The 21,763-nt window shown below is 37.1% G+C and overlaps 7 protein-coding genes across 8 annotated transcripts; 1 reads left to right on the top strand and 6 right to left on the bottom strand.

The window, feature by feature from the left end:
- Window positions 1-1,532: 1,532 nt before the first annotated feature.
- On the bottom strand, window positions 1,533-3,273 carry LOC111455277. Its single transcript, XM_023096878.1, has 4 exons — window positions 3,071-3,273; window positions 2,750-2,908; window positions 1,983-2,201; window positions 1,533-1,907 (listed from the first exon to the last, which is right to left on the bottom strand). Exons 1-4 carry the CDS (start codon window positions 3,242-3,244, stop codon window positions 1,566-1,568), a joined length of 894 nt encoding a protein of 297 aa, XP_022952646.1. The 5' UTR covers window positions 3,245-3,273; the 3' UTR covers window positions 1,533-1,565.
- A 1,416-nt stretch (window positions 3,274-4,689) lies between these two features.
- On the bottom strand, window positions 4,690-6,479 carry LOC111454907 (ethylene-responsive transcription factor ERF054-like). The gene has a single exon (XM_023096376.1). It carries the CDS (start codon window positions 6,216-6,218, stop codon window positions 5,052-5,054), a length of 1,167 nt encoding a protein of 388 aa, XP_022952144.1. The 5' UTR covers window positions 6,219-6,479; the 3' UTR covers window positions 4,690-5,051.
- A 3,217-nt stretch (window positions 6,480-9,696) lies between these two features.
- LOC111455514 lies at window positions 9,697-11,122 on the bottom strand. Its single transcript, XM_023097230.1, has 5 exons — window positions 11,082-11,122; window positions 10,883-11,015; window positions 10,487-10,590; window positions 10,233-10,404; window positions 9,697-10,167 (listed from the first exon to the last, which is right to left on the bottom strand). The coding sequence occupies exons 1-5, from the start codon at window positions 11,120-11,122 to the stop codon at window positions 9,697-9,699; spliced, it is 921 nt and encodes a 306-aa protein (XP_022952998.1).
- Window positions 11,123-11,633: 511 nt separating this feature from the next.
- Window positions 11,634-12,468, bottom strand: LOC111455415 (NDR1/HIN1-like protein 6). Its single transcript, XM_023097080.1, has one exon. It carries the CDS (start codon window positions 12,462-12,464, stop codon window positions 11,754-11,756), a length of 711 nt encoding a protein of 236 aa, XP_022952848.1. The 5' UTR covers window positions 12,465-12,468; the 3' UTR covers window positions 11,634-11,753.
- A 1,155-nt stretch (window positions 12,469-13,623) lies between these two features.
- On the top strand, window positions 13,624-14,038 carry LOC111455631 (protein EPIDERMAL PATTERNING FACTOR 1). The gene is made up of 2 exons (XM_023097370.1): window positions 13,624-13,717; window positions 13,836-14,038. The coding sequence occupies exons 1-2, from the start codon at window positions 13,624-13,626 to the stop codon at window positions 14,036-14,038; spliced, it is 297 nt and encodes a 98-aa protein (XP_022953138.1).
- Window positions 14,039-16,017: 1,979 nt separating this feature from the next.
- On the bottom strand, window positions 16,018-18,296 carry LOC111454841. 2 transcript variants are annotated; one of them, XM_023096311.1, is made up of 6 exons: window positions 17,626-18,296; window positions 17,343-17,545; window positions 17,037-17,259; window positions 16,651-16,736; window positions 16,452-16,543; window positions 16,018-16,368 (listed from the first exon to the last, which is right to left on the bottom strand). In XM_023096311.1, exons 1-6 carry the CDS (start codon window positions 17,692-17,694, stop codon window positions 16,130-16,132), a joined length of 912 nt encoding a protein of 303 aa, XP_022952079.1. In that variant the 5' UTR covers window positions 17,695-18,296; the 3' UTR covers window positions 16,018-16,129. The 2 variants fall into 2 exon arrangements, with proteins under 2 accessions (XP_022952079.1, XP_022952078.1); XM_023096310.1 differs by having other exon boundaries at window positions 16,018-16,374; window positions 17,626-18,294.
- A 1,698-nt stretch (window positions 18,297-19,994) lies between these two features.
- On the bottom strand, window positions 19,995-20,626 carry LOC111455256 (photosystem II repair protein PSB27-H1, chloroplastic-like). Its single transcript, XM_023096854.1, has one exon. The coding sequence runs from the start codon at window positions 20,590-20,592 to the stop codon at window positions 20,074-20,076; it is 519 nt and encodes a 172-aa protein (XP_022952622.1). The 5' UTR covers window positions 20,593-20,626; the 3' UTR covers window positions 19,995-20,073.
- Window positions 20,627-21,763: the final 1,137 nt, after the last annotated feature.

A 21,763-nucleotide genomic window follows, 5' to 3' on the forward strand; every position in this document is an offset into this window, starting at 1 on the left:
TTTTTTTTTTTTTTTTTCTTTTCTGGGGGAATCTTATTCTTTGGCCTCCAACAAAAAAAAATAATAATAATAATATCTCGAAAGGTTTAAATACACTTTTAAGTTGGTTCGTTTTGGTATCTATGCTCAGAAAATATTCATCTTGACATTGTACTTTCTGTGACATCTCACGCGGGTTGGAGAGTAAAACGAAACATTCGTGTAAAAACCTCTCATTAGCAAACGTGTTTTAAAAACTTTGAGGGAAACCTAAAAGGAAAAACTCAGAGAGGACAGTATCTCCAAAAGCCTTGAGTGGAAGCATAAAAGGGAAAACTCAAAGAGAACAATATCTCCAAAAACCTTGAGAGGAAGCACCCAAAGAGGTCAATGTCTGCTAACAGTAGAATTAAGCTGTTACAAATGGTATCACAACCAGACATCAGACAATGTGCCAGCAAGGATGTTGGGCCTCCAAGGGGGTGGACTGTGAGATCCCACATCGATTGGAAAGGGGAACAAGTACTAGTGAGGACGCTGAGTTTCAAAGGAGATGGACTCTGAGATCTCACATTAGTTAAGGAAGATAACCAAACATTATTTATAAGAATGTGAAAACATTCTTTATGGTCGTTGGTTGGGAGGCAATTGGATCTAGGCGAATGATTACTTGTGGAAAAATAAGAATAGGGAATGACTTTTACATGTGAAAAAACAAAAACATCATAATTTTATTTGAATTTATGGTGGGGGCTAAGGCCTTAAATTTGAAAGCATAATTGCATAGGAAGCCAGGGGTGAAGAACAGAGACAGGTGGGGGCTAAGGCCTAGTAACATAATTGGTAGTCATTTCCTCGACTCTCCTCTGGCCCCCTTGGTGTCGGTTGAAAGGTTGAAAGCATTGATGGTGGCAACTAAAAAGTTCGCAACTTTAATATCATCAACTCAAGCATCTTAACAAGGAAATGAAGTTTAGAACAGTAAGTAATTCTCCCTCTTTCAAGTGTGAATTTCAGCATTAACCTGAAAAGATCTCGAGGTGAATGCAACAACTCCGTTACTTTAACTTCCATCTAAACGTCACTCACTGGCAATATGAAAACTTTTTCCTAGTAGACGCATTTTAAAAGCCTTGAAAGGAAGTCTGAAAAGGAAAACCCAAAGAGGACAATATCTGCTGGCGGTGGACTTGGGCTATTACAAATGGCATCAAAACCAGAAACCGAGCGATGTGCCAACGAGGAGGCTGAGCCCCGAAAGGGGGTGGACACGAGACCTTATGCCAGCAAGGACGCTGGGCCCTGAAAGGGGTGGATTGGAGGTCCCACATCGATTGGAGAAGGGAACGAGTGCCAACAAGTACAATGAGGAAGAGAACGAAGCATTCTTTATAAGAGTGTGGAAGTCTCTCCCTAATAGAGGCTTTTTAAAAACCTTGAAGAGAAGGAAAAACCCAACAAAAACAATATTTGGTAGCGGTGGGCTTAGGCGGTTACAAGCAACCTAGTATCAAAGGATGACAAGGTTATATAAAGCCAGCACAAGTCACACGTGAAGTAGAATTAGGAAGAAATGTATGTAGTCATTAGGATAGGTAAGTTAAAAGAAGGGTCATTGCATTGTACAAGGAATGTATGAGGATTGAAGACCTTAAATTGCCAGTCCAACAGTACGAGCATCCTAGGACACACCCAATGATGAAGAGTTGTAAAGAATTTTCACCAGACAAGTGAGCTGCACTGAAGACCGCGGAGCTGACGAGAACAGCTTGCTGCCATTGCATCTCAGTTGATATTGATGCCAATAGAAAGCCTCTGTAAACAGTCTCTTCCAAGAAGGGTGTCACAACACAGTACGCTATGAAGCATGCCGCTCTTGAGATGTTGCTGCTGTCAAGAATCTCCTTCAGCACAGGGCTGTTTACAGCCTGCAATTCAGTGGAACTGTAAATAAGAAATCACATCTTTTGAACGGTAAATTATGGATACAGAACAATGCTAACCTTCGGTCCAATCACTGTTTCTGCAAGAATTGATGTAAGGAAAACTAATGACACGAGGAACCCAAATCCAAAAGCTGATGCAAACAGCCAATTCCTTTTGCCGCCTAAGTTATGAGCTCTAAAGAAGTTTCTGAATCTGTAGTTTGGTTTAGCAGTGACCTTTAGTAGAAGAAGGGTCACAATGAACTCAACAGTTTGAATTCCCAGCCTTGAGAGCGCCTGCATTGCGAATGAACAAGCTAGACGTGAGCCAACAAGGGTACCAATGACCAAACGCAATCAGAAACGGACCAAACGCTGGTAAGAAATCACGACTCTCCACAATGGTATGATATTGTCCACTTTGAGCATAAGTTTTCATGGCTTTCCCTTTGGTTTCCCAAAAAGCCTCGTACCAATGAAGATAGTATTCCTTACTTACAAACCCATGATCTTCTTCTTAATTAGCCAATACGGGACTACTTATTTCAATAATCCTCAACAACGCTAGCCTCCGGTGATGTTAAACATAATCCAAAGGCTACCAATGATATAAACCTCACGCATTTTGAAATTCAAGCCAAACACATCTTCCAAAATGCACTAAAGATCGAGTCATAGTTTTGTCCTTTTGGGGCATTCCCTTCCAAACTTCCCCTCAAGGTTTTAAAATGTATCTACTAGATATGAGAGAGATTTTCACACCGTTATAAAGAAGCAGAATGCTTCGTTCTCCTCTGAAAGGATGTCACATGGTTTAGAAACATGCAATCCAAATAAGCACTAACCTTAGTCTGAGGATCAAGAACAGGTATACGCATTAATTGGGAAACGAAGGACAAGCTTCCAAAGCTCAAAGGAATATGCAAGCTGAAAATGTAAAGAGCCATTGTACTCCAAGCAGTAGCATTATCCCAAGGGGCATCCCGTGGCAGAGCAGAAAAACCCTAAATCAAATCAGAAAATCGCAGTCGGACTTCGAAATGAACACACACACACACACGCACACACAAACAACGCATCAAATTGAAAACAAAACATATCAATAAGAATTTCTTGACAATCAGCGATACTCAAAAGAAGAAACATAAAGAAATTATCGGATTCACCTGAGAGGCTTCATGGACAGTTTCATTCTTGTTGCAAAAGCACTTCCACGAGGCTTTAGAATTAAATTTGAAATTCCATTGATGGGGAATGGAGCGTAAACTTGAATAGCCGAATCCTTCCCGCTTGGCGCTTGTAGAATGAAGCTGAGGCAGTTCCTGTATCAACACTATCATTGCGCTTGTAGAAATTGAGCCCTTTTTGGTCTTTTTATCCAATATATTTGGAATTTGGTACCCGAAGAACGGAATATCATTTCTATATCTTGAAGGATAAAAGAGTTATTTCACCATATGGCCCATTCAAAATGGGCCACCGCATCGGTCCAAATATTAGGGCCTGGGCCTGACTTTGCTACATTTACTTGGGCCTCAGAACCGTATTTAGGTTTAAAAATTTTAACGAATTTAAAAAATGAAAATACATATTTTAAAAATAATAATATTTTATATTTATTTTCTTAAATGCAAAAAGTTGTCCACTACTTGAGGGGGAGGCGGAGGCCGCCATTCCAACTGAGGAAATGGAGAAAATTAATAATAATAATAATAATAAAGATTATTGATAAGCAGGAGGATTAAGAAATGGATTAGGTTTAATTAAATAAATAATACTTATACTATCTGCTAACAATATCATTAATTATGCCGTCAATGGACGGCGTTTCGGGTCCCACCCGTCCCTTTCACAGCATGCCCTAAACATTTCCACCTTATTTTAATTCCTTGAATTATTATTTATTAAATATTTATAAATATCATATAAAACACACAATAAATTATTAGTCACAATTTTTCGCGATGGAAGTCATGCAACGACAACATCCGAGGAGAATAAGGTAATTAACATACCCAAACATAAAACCAAGAAAATATTCAAAAACATTTTTTTTTATTAATAGTTAAATTTTTTACTATTTTATTTTAAAAAATTATATTTATTTATTGTAATTCTATTTTCGTATAAATTGAATACATTTATGAAAATTCGACAATGAAGTAAGAAAATTACATGTAACAAAAGGACAAACATTAAGATCCGAGTTTCTCAATATTCATATTACGTGATAACTTGACCAATTTGACTTACCCATCTCAATCCATACAAGTTGAATTGGGTTAAGATCTTTTCGGTTTAGAATTGGGTTGAATTTTTTGAAAACAAAAAATTCTGGGCCAGTCTGTGGGTTGACAATTTTTTGGTCAGGTCATAAGATTACAACCCAACCTTAACTCTATTCTATTTTACAAAGTTTTTGACTTTGCTCAATAGAAGTGGTGGCGACGAAAGAGTGTCGCGGCTGGGCTTGCGAGCCCTTCCTCCACGGGTGCACTAGTTTGTGTGATTCCGAGGACACACACATTGAGGCCAAGTTGGCCACAACAGGGCAAAGTGCCCCTTTTAAGTCCATAGTCGTCTGGTGAATGTCTGCAGAGAGAGTCAGCCTCACCCACAGCTATGACAAACACTGAATAGCCACGTCTACGTTGCAAGTCTCGGTGGGCGAGTCCAAGATGGGCGAACAACAGAAATAGGTCTGAAGGGGGATAGTCGTAGATAGTAATACCAAGTCAAAGTTGAGGCAAGTTCACCCAACAACTGACGAGAAGAATTAGACGGGGAGATAAATGGAGAGGGTAGAGATGGTATATAAAAAGAGAGGAACATAAAATACAAAGGAAAACCCTAAAAGGGACCATGGAAAGCCCAAAAACAAAGGGTTTCCATGGAAGAAAGACGCACCAAACTAGGAAGGGGAAAGAGATCAAAATAGCGTCTCAAAGCCCCTCGTTAGCTGGTTCTTCGAAATGCACTAAGACAGACAAACAAACATAAAATCAAGAACCCTAACAAAGATTCCATCTTTATGATGCCTAAACCATTGGATTGGTCTTCCAAAAACATGCGACCATGTCGGACTGCTACCCCCGACAGATCCAATGGACTAAAAATTCGTAGAAGAAGAAGAAGAAATCTAAATTTTCAATCTTGATCTTTCCATAAGAACAGCTTCATCGGAGCGGAGGAAGACGATGACGAAGCCGATTCAGAATTCTCTACCTTGTTCTGATTATCATCGGAGTCCTTAATCTGTGGCTGATTTGATGAACCAAAAGGGAATTGTGATTGAAGAACCAAATTGTTTGTTGGGTCTAAATGATCCCAAACAGCGCTTCCCGGACCCCACCCTGCCGGAATTGCATTAAACCAAGCCTCTTCCATTTCTCCCCAAACCATCTCCGGCGCCTCCGATGCGCCAACGCTCTCCGTCAACAGCTCATCCGGTTTCTCTTCCTCCGACGGCGGAAGAACGACAGCGCTGTCTTCATGAGCCTCCTCTGTAATTGGATTAGTGTGCTCTGTTTTCGTCTCTGTTTTTGGAGTGTTTTTGTTGAGGAAACGTTCGGGGAAATTGAGTCGAGCATTTTCGCCTCGTAATTTAAAGGCCTCGCGATCGTAAGCCATGGCGGCGTCTTCGGCGGTGTCGAAGGTTCCTAACCAAAGGCGAGTTCGATTACGAGGGAGACGAATTTCAGCCACCCATTTCCCCCAATGCCGCTGCCTAACTCCTCTGTAAAGCTTGGTGGCGCTTAAGGGCTGCACCGGCGGTCCAAACAAATGACACCCATCTGGCCCCATTCTGCTCATCATCATAGCTCTCCCTCTCGGACTCAAATGAAAAGCATCGCTCCAATACTTGAAAAGTCTCTGCTGGGTAGCCACCGGGTCGCCGCCACCGAGGAAGTACGGTGGATAGCCGATCCCCTGTTGCTGATTGGAACTAAAAGAAATCATCTGCTGCTCCGGCGACCCAAACGCCGGAAAATGAGAGGAAGAAGAAGAAGAAGAAGAGGAAGAAGAAACGAATTGGGTTGTTGTTGTTGTTGTTGTTGATTGCTGAGATGCTTGAAAATCAAAAGGAAATTGGATCTTAGAAGGAGGAGAAACAGAAACAGGGGATTGAAGAAATGGGTTTTGAAAATCCGAACTACAGAATTTCTTGAGAGGTCTTCTGGACAAGAAAGCATCATCTAAAACAGGCTTCCATTGTTCTTTACCTTTGTCGATCTTCTTCTTTGAAAATTTCAGTTGTGGGGTTCTTTCATCAAGAACCATCTTCGATTTCCCTGTTTTCTTATCCTCCGCCATGGATGGAAACAGAGCAGTTTCTAAGCTCACACCTCTCGCTCGCAAACTTGCAGGAAACAGAGACTTCGAGAGTGAAATGGAGTTGAATCGGAAACAGGGTTTATCCGGATTAAGAAAAAACAGAGCGAGCGAGCGAGCGAGCGGCGGAGCGGGGGCGGCGATATGGAAGTAGACGGCGGCGGATGCGGTGGCGTGTTGGGAATGTGCGTAGAAGAAGAAATGGGGTAAGTTTATAAGTTGAATGAGAGAAGAGAAAAAGATTTGAAGTTTGTGTTTTTCCGGTGAATGGAAGAGAGAGAATATGTTTAAGTGTTGTGGTTGGTCAGCTACGAGGCGGCCCCACAAACCCATTTATTCCAATTCCCAAGTGTCTTTCCTTGCACTTCAATTCTTTTCCTATTTTCTTTTCTTTTTAATCATAAATTAATTTACTCTATTTTCTCTATAAAACAATATTCATCCACCAATAATAATATTCTTAAAAAATAAAAAATATTCATTAATACCCTTCCATTTCTTTAAAGATTAAATATATTAAATTAAAAAAAAATTAAAAATTTTTATAGTTAACCTAGGGATGAAACTGTCTATTGACATTTCATAAGTTATATTTGAATTTTTTAACGTTAATTTTAAAAATTTATTAATATTTTTTAAATGGGGTGAAAATAGTTTTGACTTTTGCGTAAACGAGTTTAAAGATAATTTTAAATTTTTTAAAAAAAGTTTCGGAGTATTAATTAAACTTTTATAGTAAATTAATATTTTGTAATTTTTTAGAATTTTTTTAATTAAGTTACGAATTATGTTTTATTTTATTTTAAAAGATGATTAAATTATCTTATAAAAATCATTACAAATTTAAATTATATGAATTACAAGCTGATTGGGTATAAATTAAATTAGAAAATTAAATAATTAGTGATTAAAGTATATATTTAAATTTTTAAAATTTAATTTATATTAAAAAAATTGTAAAATTAACAAAAATAGTTAAATATGAAATTAGATAAGTTAAATTAATTTGAAAATAAAACGGGGTTTGGAAAGAGTAAATATTTAATGTGTGATGGAAGTGCTCCCACGCGCCCCGCCCCCTATGCTACTTTCGGTGATTCCGTCTTTCTCTCTCTCATAAAAATAATAATTTAAAAATACAAAGTCAAATTGGTGTTCTTTGTGGAGCCCAAAAGTCAACAACATTACAAACAATGTCGGTGTTTACGGACACGTGTCGGTCATTCATTCTTGACTTTTTCTTCCGGGCTAACTAACTACAAAATATCTTGCCCTATCCTTGTCTCTTTGTGTTCTTGCCATATATTCGATAAGTATGGTTTTATTTTTTAATCAAATTTAGTGCTTTGACTTACGTACAAATGTTATCTTTAAAAACTTAAATAAATAATATTTTATATTTGACTAAGAATTAAAATATTTACTATTGCCAACAATATAGACGTTGACGGGAAAGGGTGAAAAAGGAGAAGCCTTTCTCATACATATCTCCTACCTCCTACTTTAATTGGGATAGGAATTTCCCGAGTGGAATTCGTAGGAATAGGTCCATATTTTTATGTATATTTTTTAAATAAAGACCGGAAAATATAATAATATAATATAATATTCAACATAATTTCGAACAAAGATTTGGACAAAATTGAGGATAAGAACATAGACGGAGAAATATAATTTTTTTCATCAGCTTCATTTAGCTAATGAGGATTACTCACCTCGTTGAAAATGGATCTCCCCGAATTAAATAGACTTTCTAAAAGTCAAATGTGGTGTAAGTAAGAGGTAGAATACCGTAACGTTAAGAGGTTATTAGAAAAAAAAGAACACTTTGATAAATTACTTTATAGAAACGTTCAAACGTGATAATTTCAATTCAAAATTTCTTTATAAGTCTTCTCCTTCTCGAACACAATCATACCTAAATGATTTTACTAAAAAAAAAAAACAAAATTTAATAAATATATATATATATATTTCAAATTATTTTAAATTTATAATACATTAAAATATATATTTGATAGCCATAGTATGCCTTTACAAATTAATTGCAACAGCCAAAAAGAGAATTTATTTGCTTTTGTTTTGTTATTTTATTTTATTTTAATAAAAAAAAAATAGAGAATTTTGAAAAAGCCAAATTCCATCCTTTTCAAATAAGAGAAAATAATAAGTATTTTCAAAATATCAAAACTCGTGAATGAGACCATAAGCCGCGTACATAAATCTCTTTCAAATGGAGCAAGATTTTTCCAAAAATAAATAATAAATAATAAAAAACAAATTCATTGCTCAAAATTAATTTTTATTATTTTACGAAAATAAATATATATTTTAGAAACTAATTTAAATAAATATATAATATAATATTATTATTGAGAGTGTCGTTGTTTGTGTCGCTTGATTAGAACGAGTATTGATGAGCAAGTATGAATATACAAAAATATCTAAACTTTGGCATCTTAGAGTTAATGGCGGAATCCAATGGCATTCCTCTTATCATTCCAAACAAGTTGCTAGAAACAAACCCATTAAAATATGAATCTTCCTTAGAACACCAAATTCAATTAAAAAAAACACTGTCCAAGTCAACTCCATTTCAGCTGGAAAGCTTCAACTTTAATCCATCGTAAACAACGCCATTAATATATATATAGTTATCTTGTCATTCGCCGTCTTTCTTTCTCTTTCTACTTCAAAGAAGTTGGTAGGTTGTGTGAAATCTCACTTCGGTTAGAGAGGGGAACGAAACATTCTTTGTAAGGACGTGGAAATCTATTCTACTGGTGGTGGACTTGGCATCAGAGCCAGACACTGATCAATGTGCTAGCAAGGATCTAAGCCTTCAAAGAGAGTGTTTGTGAGATCCCACGTCGGTTAGAGATGGAAACAAAACATTTCTTACAAGGGTGTGAAAACCTCTCACTAGCATATGCGTTTTTAAAACCGTGAGGCTGACGACGATACGTAACGGGGCAAAGCAGATAATTTCTACTAGTGGTGGGTTTGAGCGGTTGCAAATGATATTAGAGTTAGACACTGAGCAGTGTGTCAACGAGGACGCTGGACTCTCAAAAACAGTGGATTGTGAGATCCCACGTCGATTTAACGGTGTGGAAACCTCTCTTTAATCGACATATTTTTAAAACTGTGAGGTTAACAACCATACTAAACGGATGAAAGGCATAAACATGGTTATTGTTTGCTAATTTTTAAACAGTTTGTTCCACTAGTTTGTGTCGTGGGTTGACAAAAACTGACAAAAAAAAAAGGCATAAACTTTGAATAGTTCTTCAGCTCTTATCTCTTCCTAAAATATCTGATCTTTGCTTTCCAAACTCTTTGTTAACACAGAATGGATATTCTCCTAAGTGGGATTTCCATTCTTCCACCATTTACTTCACCAATTTATTCTTTCATCAACTGTTTAGTGGAGCTAACCAAGTTCATAAAGCAACTTTTTTCACATCTTTTTCGCATATTCTCTCTTCATCCCTATGAATTTCCCTGCGATTTCGTCGTAATCGGGCAGCTTCGGATGAACGTGCCTCGGATACTTGTTTTCATCTGGCTGCCAATGAGGGTACACAAAAACATTGTAAACTATACTTCCAATCGAATACGAATCGAAAACGAATTCGTCGTTCCAATCATAATCTAAACGATTAATCGTCGGAGACCGAATAGAATCGACATGATCATCCGTTCTACACTCGGAATGAACATAATATGGCTGCTGTTTGTCGATGAGATAACCGATAGTTACTTCATAAGATAAGCGATCGTCGGTTCTGTCTAAGCCATGTTCTTGATACCAATCTGGACAGTATTCAAGAGCCAGAATTGCTGGATGAAAGCAATCTCTAGCTATTTCATTCATTAATCTTTGCTTCTCATCATCTGAAACAGCCTTCATTGCAAGCTTCTCTTTGATCTGTACAAAAGTAATGAATGTTTCAATATTCATAGCCCAACAATCTATGAACAGGATTCTAATACCTGTGGATTCACAAGGTTTTCAGGATGCAATTCCACAGCAGCCATGGCAAAACGCTGTCCGTAACGCTCCTCGAAGAACTTTCGAACCGGTTTAAGCTCAGGAAAATCCCCACATCTTGCAGAGGCAAATATGAGACTTGAAATTGCTTCCATAAGATCATCTGGGCATGTCCTGAAACCACCAACAAAGACATTTTTTAAGGATGTTTTTCTCAGATCAAAACCTCCTGAAAAATGGGAACAATTAGGCCTACTTGTTCTTCCTGACATGGGAGAACTTCACCAGGATGAATTCACAGAAGTTCTCAATCAAATCATATGCCTCCATCAAGCTTTCATCTCTAACAAGCTGCTCCACCTGATATACAAACAATCAAAAGAAATGGTACGTTTTTAAAACGTGTCTGCTAGGGAGAGGTTTCTACACCCTTAAAAGGAATGCTTCGTTTCCCTCTCCAACTAATGTGGGATCTTACAATCCACCCTTTGGGGGTCCAGCGTCCTCACTGGCTTACCGCTCGGTGTCTGGCTCTGATACCATTTGTAACACCGGGGCTCAGATATTGTCTTCTTCGGACTTTTCTCACGCTTAAAAGGAATGGTTCATTCACGTCTCCAACCAACGTGGGATCTCGCGGGTTTTGACATACCCTGTTGAAGGCGATCTGTTGATAGCCATTGCTAATCAGCTCAAACAAATCTTCACGTAATTGCCTAGCAATTGAATATCTCTTCTTCTTGAGCATCTTAAGCCGGCACAGAGCTTGTTCGACCAGCTTCTTACTGTATAAAATCACAAATAAAGATCAAATCCTTTAAAAAAATAAGAACATGTAGCAATGAACCCACCATTTTGAAGCTTTTCTCCACCCAAATAGAATCCCAAACATGTCTGAACTTACACTTGAGAACCATGGCAATGAAACTGAGTATCATTTCATTATAACTGTTGGGAGTTATTAAGCAGAAGTGGGTTTGAAAATTTAGAGAAAGAGAGCACAGAGAGGGGACGTGGGATGGACTTAGCCGAAATTCTAGGCTTACTAAACGCTGCAAAAAAGAAGCCCTCTTTTTTAGAACTTGTCAGATCCCACATTGCGGGAAATGGTGTCAGAGTCCGATTGGTGTGCCAGCGAGGACGAAACACTCTTTATAAAGATCCAGAAAACAATATATGCTAGCAGGGCTTGAGCTTGGACGGTTCATGGAAATGCATCGTTTGCCAAAAGGGTTAGCAGAAATATCAATAAAGTTACGAACTTTGATCATATTTCGACATGATGTCGAGGGATAGGGCGAGAATCTTAAATGAAAAAACCTCGTAATCTTTATAAGATACACATTGAAGCAAAAGAATGAACATCCATAGCACTTACAAAAGAAAAAAAGGGGTGCTTCTTAATTACCTATTTTCCACCCATCTATCACAAGAAAGTGAAAAACACAATGTATTTACATAGAAAAAAGATTAAGAATGATGAGAGCAATGAAAGGGTAAAATGATGCCCAGAGCTTTACAGTTTACAAGGCAGCACCGTAAGTAGAATTAGTCGACAAAATCCCAACCTTCTTGTCGGGGGACAAATTATCAACGATCAACGAACAATTAACGAACACATTAACCTTCTTCAACGACAACCTTCCAATAACGATGGTGACTGGCACTTTCACCACGACCAGCAAAGGAATTCTGCCGCTGTGTCGGTTCTGCATCAGCGCCTCTTGAGGCCCAGATCCAAATTCGCTCTTCCCAGTTAGCGAAATGCTTATGTCGGTGACATTCTTGGAGGGCTGTCGGAAATTGGGGATATCTCCGGTGCAGAGCACCGATTGATTGTAGAGAACAGAGACATAGCTGCCTTTGCCGTAGACAAAGTCGATGTTTTGATTTGGGTTGTCGGCGGTGACGATGACGATGAATTCGGTGTAGAGGCTGAAATCGGGCTTAACGTCGAAGACACGGACATTGAAACTAGAGACTTTGTAAGAAGGGATTTGGGGATTGTAATATGAGAAGAGGACATAGGCGAGGCCGAACAGAGAAAAGATGAGGAATAAGAGGAAACAGTAACAGCAACAAATGCATTTCAAACAACAACCAGCACAGCCGCCGCCTCCGCCGTGTGCCTTGGAATGGTATCTCGGGACGTGACGGCGGTAGGGCGGAGGACGGAGGCTGCCTTGGTGGTTGTCGGAGAGCATAACATATTTGGGTTTTGGTGCGGTATCCATGACTGTTTGATGGGCATTGCTCGTTAAACAAATAGTTTGTTTGTTGTGTTTTTCGTGTTTGTCTCTTTTGCCTTAGCCCAAATTGCCCAAATTTGGAGCTAAGGTCACAAATTGAGAGAAGATGATTGAAGGGTTTTGGTTCTTTTGGGTTCCCATTGCTCTGTTTTAGGGGACTGTTATGTGTTTGTGGACATTAATGAATGGAACACAAACCATTGAGGTTTTTGATGTATGTTTTCGTTGGTTTCTCTGTTCCATGTCTATTTTTAAATAAAACAGAGTTATGGGTGTCGTGTGAGACAGACGGAGAGTCTCCACAACGCCATTAATGAAACCTTAAGAAAAACATGTGGCTGTCTCAAAGGTACCACCTTGGTGAAACCTTAAAAATATTATAGAATTCAATGTTTAATTGTTCATGGGGTACCATAGCCACGGCAGTACAAATACATTGGAAATGAAAAAAACAGAGTATACACAGAGAGATGGTCCATGGCGCAGCCTATTTATGATAGAGACAAAGATCCATAAGCTTTCATAACAACATTAATGGCATTCACATTGCACTGAGGATACAAATTTATTGATTCCCCTCTTTTCTAAACACTTCAAATTGAGTGCTCGGGTTCGTAGCGGACTCATCGAATAATAGAGGCATTGATGGCTCTTCATGTTTAACGATGTTTTGGCAAGCTTGGATTCCATGTATGGAGCACTAAACGAGGGCTTATAGTCTAAGTAGACAATATCGTTTCATTATAGAGGTTCGTAATTTCTAACATAGTATTAGAGTCATGTCAAGTAAACAGAATCCTCAAGTGTGGAACAAAAAGTTATGGGCCTTGAAAGTGTAGTCAAAGATGACTCAAGTGTCGAACAAATGGTGTACTTTGTTAAAGGGCTCCGGAGAAGAAGTTGAGCCTCGATTACGGGGATTTGACAGCTCTCGGTTAAGTCGAGCCTCTATGACGTATTTTGGTAGAGGGAAGAATTTCAAGGGCTCCATAGACATAGTCGAGCCTTGCTTAAAGCGGACAGTATCACACTACGGCTTTATATAACCCCTCCATTTCCTCTGTTTCTTTACACGGTTCTCTGTTTTTTCTCTACAAACCCTATGAAAAAGGAACCTCTTTTCTTGAACTTCTACTCCAAAACCATGAAGGGTTCGACTTGGTTTTCTATTATCTTCATTGCTTTCTTACTTTTCCCAACACCCATTTCCTCACAACGCATTTCTCACCAGAACTCACGTAATCACTCATACCTTCAACACCCATTTCATGTCTTCAATGCTTTTCTTCGTTCCGCCATGAACTAACCTTCATGACTTGTGTGCAGGTCATGTCCACCACCGCAAGATGGCGGCAGAAGAGGCGGCGATGGGGAGAAAAGGGGTGGAGACAGTTGAAGTAGCAGGGTCGAGCTTGCCGGACTGCTCGCATGCGTGTGCCTCGTGCTCGCCGTGCAGACTAGTGATGATAAGTTTTGTTTGTGCTTCACTTCAGGAAGCTGAAACATGTCCAATGGCTTATAGATGCATGTGCAATAACAAGTCCTATCCTCTTCCTTAATCCAAACTCTTCCTAACCAAACTACTTCAACAGATATTATCCTAGTTACGTATAGCAGTTAGTCTCACAATTTTTAAAATACATGTGCTAGGGAAAGATTTCCATACCCTTTATAAGAAATAATTCATTTCCTTCTCCAACTAATGTAGGATCTCACAGTCTGTCCCCTTTAGGGTCTAATGTACTCGCTGACACACCGACTGATATATATCTCTGGTACCATTTGTAATACCTTAAGTTTACATGTAGCCGATATTGTTATCTTTTAGCCTTCTCTTCAAGATTTAGAGAGACTGTTAAACTCTTATAAGGAATGTTTTGTTTTTCTCTCCAACCGAGGTGAGATTTCACACGTAGCTACAATGTGATGATCATATCGTCAGTAAAAAATATCGAATTCTTTCGACATGTTTTGTCCTTACTCACAAAACCCTAATCAAATTTATATAATATATTGATAATTTAATCATTATATTATATGCAATAATTACTCAAAGGTACATTAATAATAAAATTCAACGATCATTGAAAAGGATTATTGAAAAAGTACATATTAATTTACTTATTTTAATATTGTCCTTGAAAATTAAAAATAATAATAATAAAAAAAAGGTCTAATTTCACACATTAAAATTAGCTTATTGAAATGAGAAAAATATTTATGAAGAGAAAAAAATAATAATAAAAAAAAAGACCATCCATGACCAAGATCTCATACAAGTGGGGCCCACCAAGGGAGCATGCACAAACTCCACAACTCTCTTTTGACTTTTATAAATAAAAATAATAATAAAATAAAAATTTCCATATATTTTAAAATATTATTTTCAAAAGATATTATTAAAATAAAATTTATTATTGTCACCCAACCTTCCAATTTTTCACATGTTAATTTTTTTTTATTTACTATTTAATAAAAAATTGGTATTTTAATTTTTTTAAAAAATTAAGGATATTAATGAAAATGTTTAAAGTTTAAGAATATTTTTGAAACAAAGTACTAATAGTTCCATCCCAAACTAAACCTACTAGTACTGATAAAACTTTTGAAATTTTGATATCATACGTTTAAGGTGACAATTATAATATAACGTTGTTTGTTTGATGGTTTTCGTTTTCGTGTTAAAAGTCATGTTTCTCAAGTTGATTTCTTGCCAAATATAAAACTCTAAACTATCTTTGCTTAAGCAAAATTTAATGTTCATAATAGTCGTAGAAAAGTAGAAGGATATAATTTGCGAGATTTACTTTTTAATTCATAAATTAAATAAATAGCGGCATATATAAACCGTCAACGGTTCAGCTCATGAACACAACTTCCACGGATAATCAAATTTAGAAAATTTTAAAAAATATAACAAAAATTAAATGATTATAAAGGATGGTTGACTATCAAATTAATTTTATGGGGATTAATAGTTGAATTGTTATTAAAAAATTAACTATTAAGCCCTATTCTCAAATTAATTAATTAAATTTGTGGCAAATAGCAGATGTATTTACATAATTTAATTAATTATTGACCTCTATAATTCCTATACTACGGTGGTAGGTCTCGGTATTAAGCTTTGTTCAAAGTCAACTACATTCACCACTAAATGGAATACCAATATTCAATAACTACTCATATCTTTGTACATCCGAACACCGGTTAGTTTCTAACAGATGTGTACCAAGACATGAGACAATATCGCGATGCATGGATTATGTTGTTCATAACCAAGATGACAATGAAATGTGACGATGTTGTGTCACAACAATTGAACATGCATGTACGAACAACGTATGTGACCGAACAAGCGTTGTTTGTGAAAGATGTGAATGGGGCTTGAGTTCCCACTTGAGGCTTGTTGTGAGTGTGTTAAAGTCACAATGCTGCACAGTTAAAGAAGTACGATCGTGACAGTTAATCAGACGTCAATTCTAAAACAATATTTATCCTTCCATGTAGTATCATTGATTAGGCATAGAATTAGACGTTAAACCAAACCAAAACGATCCGTATATTTGATTAAAACTTTGAATACATTAAGAGTATGAAATTGATGGGTTTTTAAGCAGAAGAAAATGATATATGATTGACTCATTGTGTTAGCCATGGCGAAGGCCAGTGAAGTAATTGAAGTCATGATGCTGGACTCTCAGTTGCTTTAGCCATGACTCCGCCACACTCGACAGCGCCACCAGCCTCTCCTGGTCCCGACCGCCGTTACCCGCCACCCACAGACTCCCTTGCATCTTGTACGTCGCCACCCCGAACGCCGCCACCGCTATCCCTTCCCCGGCTTCCCTCTGCAGCCGCCGCTTCATCTCTCCCTCCTCCTCCATCTCTATATCTACCACACACGTAGCTCAGAACATGAATAACAGCTTCAAAAACAGAGCATGCTCTGTGAGGTGAAAAACAGAGTACCTTGAAATGAAGATGACAGAGTATGATAAGTGAGGAAGCAAGTGGACAAGTCCTTGATAGTTCTTCCCATGGGAATATGATAAATTGGGTACCTAAAAAATGGCCTCAAATGATCAGAAACTATTCATTATCATTACAAGAAACAACGTTCAAAAAACAGAGAAACAGAGGAACAGAGAGAAACAGAGTAGGCTAATACCAAGACACAGCCATCCAGCTTGCTGGCGACAGATCCACACTCCTCAATGTCATCAAACCTGGGAATCTTCGAGCTAATCCATTGATCTGAAAAGGGTCGAATAATAACAAGTTCAAAATCAAATGGAAAACATAAAAATCAAGAATCTAAGATTTGTCCCTTCCTTTACAGTTCTGATGGATTAGACAGAACGTAAGGCAAGAACATTTCCACTTCCTCAGGAAAAACAACAACAAAACATTATAAAACATTCCCAATACAGAGATTAGTGTTCAGCACAAAAATAAAAAAAAGAAGAAAAGATTCTGTTTCTGCAGCTTTTTTTTCTTCTTTTTTTATGAATAATACTGTCTGAGTAAAGAACTATTGAAATGATTTGAAGGCACCTTATCCAGTAAAGGGACTCTTCCATATGGAGTTGATTTCTCAAAGAATTGAAAGTAAAGGTAACCCAATCGATCGTTTTGATGCAGAAGCGATTCTTGTTCGGATCCTCCATCTTCAGAGGAACTGCTTCCAGTTCCATCCCATCTCCATAGTTTATCGCTATCACTTTCTTCACTGCAACAATCGCTGTAAGAATCTCCGTCGCCGGACTCTGTTTCCACCCTGAGAAAACAGAGGAACTCTTAAAAATCATCGCCGGACTTTGTTCCCATTTGAAATTATCAGATTGGGATTGAAAGAGATACCTAAAACCAGTGAAGATTTGGATGGCGGAGAGATAAGGAACGTAATATTGAGTTAATGTTTCTCCATTGCTTAAAGTGATTGGAACTTTGGCTCCATAAACACTCCATTCATCGTAGCAGTTCCAGATATCACTCAGAGTGAAATATTCCACTTTTTCTCTCTCCCATGGATGCCATACTCGATTGAGATTCCTGATTTCTGTCTGTAAATTGTAAAAAACATTGAAACCCATTAAAAATTGATGAAATGAAATGAAGTGAAAGAGGTTAAAGAACTTCATACCTTTGGGAGGAATTGGGATTGAACCACTGGTGTTGTGCAATGAAGAAAACAATCCAAATTCGACGCCATTCCAGAAAACCGAGCTGAAATATTGTCGGGATTTGAGAGAAACAAACTGTGTTCTTACGGATTCTTCTCTTCTTCTTCTTTTATTCACTCAGATTCCTCGCTGGTAATGCGGAAACCCCAATTCGTTTCTTCAATCCTTCAGATTTTAACCCTTTTTGATCCAAAAAGGAAACAACCCAGAAAGAAAAACAGCCAAAACAGAGAAAACACCCAAATCCGAAACGGGTTTCAATGAAGAACAGAGGCTAAAACTAGAAGGAGGAAATGAGGATACGCTACGCAACCAAGAACGGATTACTTTCCTTTAATTTTCACAACAGAAACCCATAATTCCTGGACTAATGATTAGTTTTTTCGGGTATAGAAAAATGACGAAATGAAGGCAGTAAACCCAACAGAAAAAGGGGAAAAGAAACGGCAGAGCAAAAACAGAGTATAGCGAGACACACAGAAAAACAGGGGAAGGAAGAACAGAACTGCAAAAACAGATCCTTCTTTTCTCAATCGTTTCAGACTCAGACTCAGAAGAAGAAGAAGAATTCGGTTAAAGATTTGTGATTTATATTCTAAATTCTAATCCGTCGAAGAGCAGAACGTGTCTCTGTCCTCTGTACCTCTGAAGAAAAGGGAGCGCATTATAAATTTGTTCATGACGTCCTTTTCATTTATTGACTTTTTTTTTATTAATTAAAAAAAAATACAATACATGTATTTTATTACACAATTGCATGTCTTTATTTCTAGACTAAATTAATTATTCCATATTTATTGAATTAATTAAAAGATTATTCTATTATTATTATTTTTAGATAATTTAAAATAAACTCTAACATATTTGAATTTTCAATAAATTTTTTAATTATTTATTTTTGACTAAAAATACATGAAAAAATATAAATATATATTTTATTATAAGGTAAATGGAGACGGTATTATCTTATCTTTTCTCACCCACTTCGATTAATAATTGTATATATAATCAATTTTATATCTTAATATACGTGGCGGGTTGATTAAGCATAAAAGCTTATTATATATTATCATATCATATAATATTTATTCATATTGGGAAGTAATAAATCAAGGGGCTAATGTAACATCAAATAATGGAAGGCAATCTTAGATGGGGTCAATGATGAAATCAAGAAGAGAATGATAGAGAGAGATTATGGAAATATGGATAATTGAGACCCCTGATATTAAATGGTTTTGGTGGGGAGTTTATTTGCTTTTTGGTCCCTAAACTATTCACTATTTACTCACAAAGCACCAAATTGTCCAATGCCAAGTGTTGTGCCCTTTAATTTCACTTTCCCTTTTTTTCTTCAAGGGTGGTTGGGGGATATGGGATATAATAAAAGTAGACGATGAATATTCAAATACCCTCTCTTTTGTTTTCCGAATCGAGAATCGAGAATCGGTGAAATAATTAGTCAATCGTGAATCTCGACCAGCCTCCGAAGAATATCGTTTTATAGTCAAGGTCGAGCATGGTCGAGATGCACTTTCTTTTTGTCGATGACAACATTTTTTGTGAAAATTTTAATAAGGACAAAGTCTCGATGGTTTTTATCCTTTTTTTAATCCAGAAATAAATTGATCGAGCTGAATTTTATTGAAATTTAAAAAGGGTTGACTTTCGTCAAATAATATTTATTGAGAATTACTCGCTTCCTAAATAAAGAAAAAAAGGAAAAATACAAATGAAAGTTTGGTAACAGATTTTTGTATTACCATCCTTGAAATATTTTTTAAAAATAATATATTCTATTAAATGGTCAAAATTGTCTTAAAAATATTTGAATTAATAATAACCATATTTGAGATAGATTTTTTTATAAACATTTCAAATGTTTTATTAAATTAAAAAAAAATATATTAATTAATAGCTACTAAATAATTTAGTCGAGAATATATACCATGGTAAGGTCTATAGAGCATTTAATTAAATTATTATTAATAGTAATTAGAATATTTCATTAAAAACATTGTTTAATATTTTAAGCTAAAATTAAAAAAACAAAAGTCTGAAACGACGTCGTTGAAGACAATGTCGAACGGAAATTGTGGTAATGGCCCAATGTTATTGGGCCGTATCGTTAGCTTATTGCAGACGTTGAGGCCCAACTTAGAATGGGGCCTTGCTGATAGCCCACCAGAAAATTCTGGGCTTTATTTCAATATTATAATAGAATTTCTTCCTGAAAATCATTTCTAAAATTAAATAAATTATTAAAATTTAAAAATTCGATAATGAATTTTGAAAATATTGTTAGAAAAATATGAACTAAAAATATATATTAAATTCAAATATTAAATATTATTATTACCGAATTTTAGGGGAAAAAAAAAATGATGAAAGATCCCTCGCATGATTTTTCATCTCCCTCTTAACAGAGCCTTCTCGGCGGTGGCCATCTCTTCCAAGATCCTGGCCTTCCTCTTGGCCGGAATCGGCGCCGTCGGCCCAAAGCTAATGTAATGCCCGGAAACCGCATTCAGAGCCGAATACATATCCCTAAACGAAGCTCGTCCCAACAGGGATTTCTCCTTCCTGTACTTAGCCACCCAAGAATTGGAACTTTCTCGAAGCTCCGCCACCGCCGCCGCCACATTCGGGTCGTTTTTATCCATGGTGATCGTCGTTCTCACCTTGCCTATCACCTCGGTTGTGTCCTTCACGTACTCCTCGTCAGACGACGCTAGTGCCGGAGCTGGAGGGAACAGAACCCACGACGGCGCTAGAACAGAGGCCGTCAAAGACAGGAACTCGCGGCGGCGGGAGTAATGGTGGGTGGTGGTTGTTGCAGCGGCGGAAATGGAGGATTTGGGTTTGAGAGGGATGATGAGAGGCTGAGATTTGGAAGTAGATGGGGTTATCAGTGTTGGGGAAGCCATGATTTTGAGGCAACTGGAATGTGAAAGTGAAATTTAGTAGAGAAATTTGGGGAATTGGGTGTTTGCCACGTGTACTTATCATCTTATCCTATTTGTTGGGACTTATGGATGAGGGATGGACCAATGAGATATAAGGTTCAGATCTTCCGTTTCTTGTTCCTAGGGAGACTAATGGGCTTTAACTCAAGGTTTCAACATGAGGCCCATATTTATTAGGCCCAACTCTAAGCCCAATCCATTTGAGTATTTGTAAATAATAATTTTTTAAATAAAAAATTGAATAAATAACTCGAACCTCGGACCACATGTTTAATGGTTGGGTTGAGTGGATTGAGTTTAAAAAATGTCTGAAATCAACCTTATTCAATCCAGTCAGAGCTGAAACCACCAAATACATTAAAACAAATTTTGTTGACCTAATTTTATCACTTTACTTCACTCATCACCACCAATTATATAGTTGACCTATTTACTTCATAAACGGACACCTAAGTAAGTAAGGGTTACATCAATGAACCGAGACTACCTTCGAATGAGAGAGATCTTTAAGATAGGATAACTAAGAAGAATTGGGATGTAGGGGAATGTCGAAGCCATGACAAATCTGAATTTTGGGTATGGTTGTTACCTTTTTGACCATCTTATTCCCGCTAGTCTTGAGTATGGGGACGAGACATGAGTTTCCTTTGTCACCACCATCTGACCCATCGAATGTCTTCTCGTGGAGTGGGTCATAGATTAATAATTATTATGGCAACCGGTTGAGGCATCATCTTCCCTATCTAACCTAACTGCACCACATACAACTCAACAAAATGTAGAGAGTGAAGAGAATTTTTCCTCAAACATGAGATTATGGATACGACTTAGATTGGTTGTTAGCTATGTCGATATCGATGCGGGTTCAACTACATTAAAGAGAGTAACAATGTTAGATAGATAAAAAGATAGATGAGATGGCTTCCCCATCTTCCAATTGACTTAGAAAATGAACCAAAACATTGACCACACAAATGAATGACAGTCTTTTTTGATGGGGTTGTTCTTATTGTATCACATAAATAATGAAAAGCAAAAGCAACCAAAAGTGACAACAAAAAGTTGGTTCGATCTCTTTTTTTGAGTGAGGCAACCTCTGTACTTCATCAAAACGTATTTCATAAGTTTCCCC

This window comes from Cucurbita moschata, unplaced genomic scaffold (genome assembly GCF_002738365.1).
Source record: "Cucurbita moschata cultivar Rifu unplaced genomic scaffold, Cmos_1.0 Cmo_Scf00017, whole genome shotgun sequence".
NCBI lineage: Eukaryota > Viridiplantae > Streptophyta > Magnoliopsida > Cucurbitales > Cucurbitaceae > Cucurbita > Cucurbita moschata.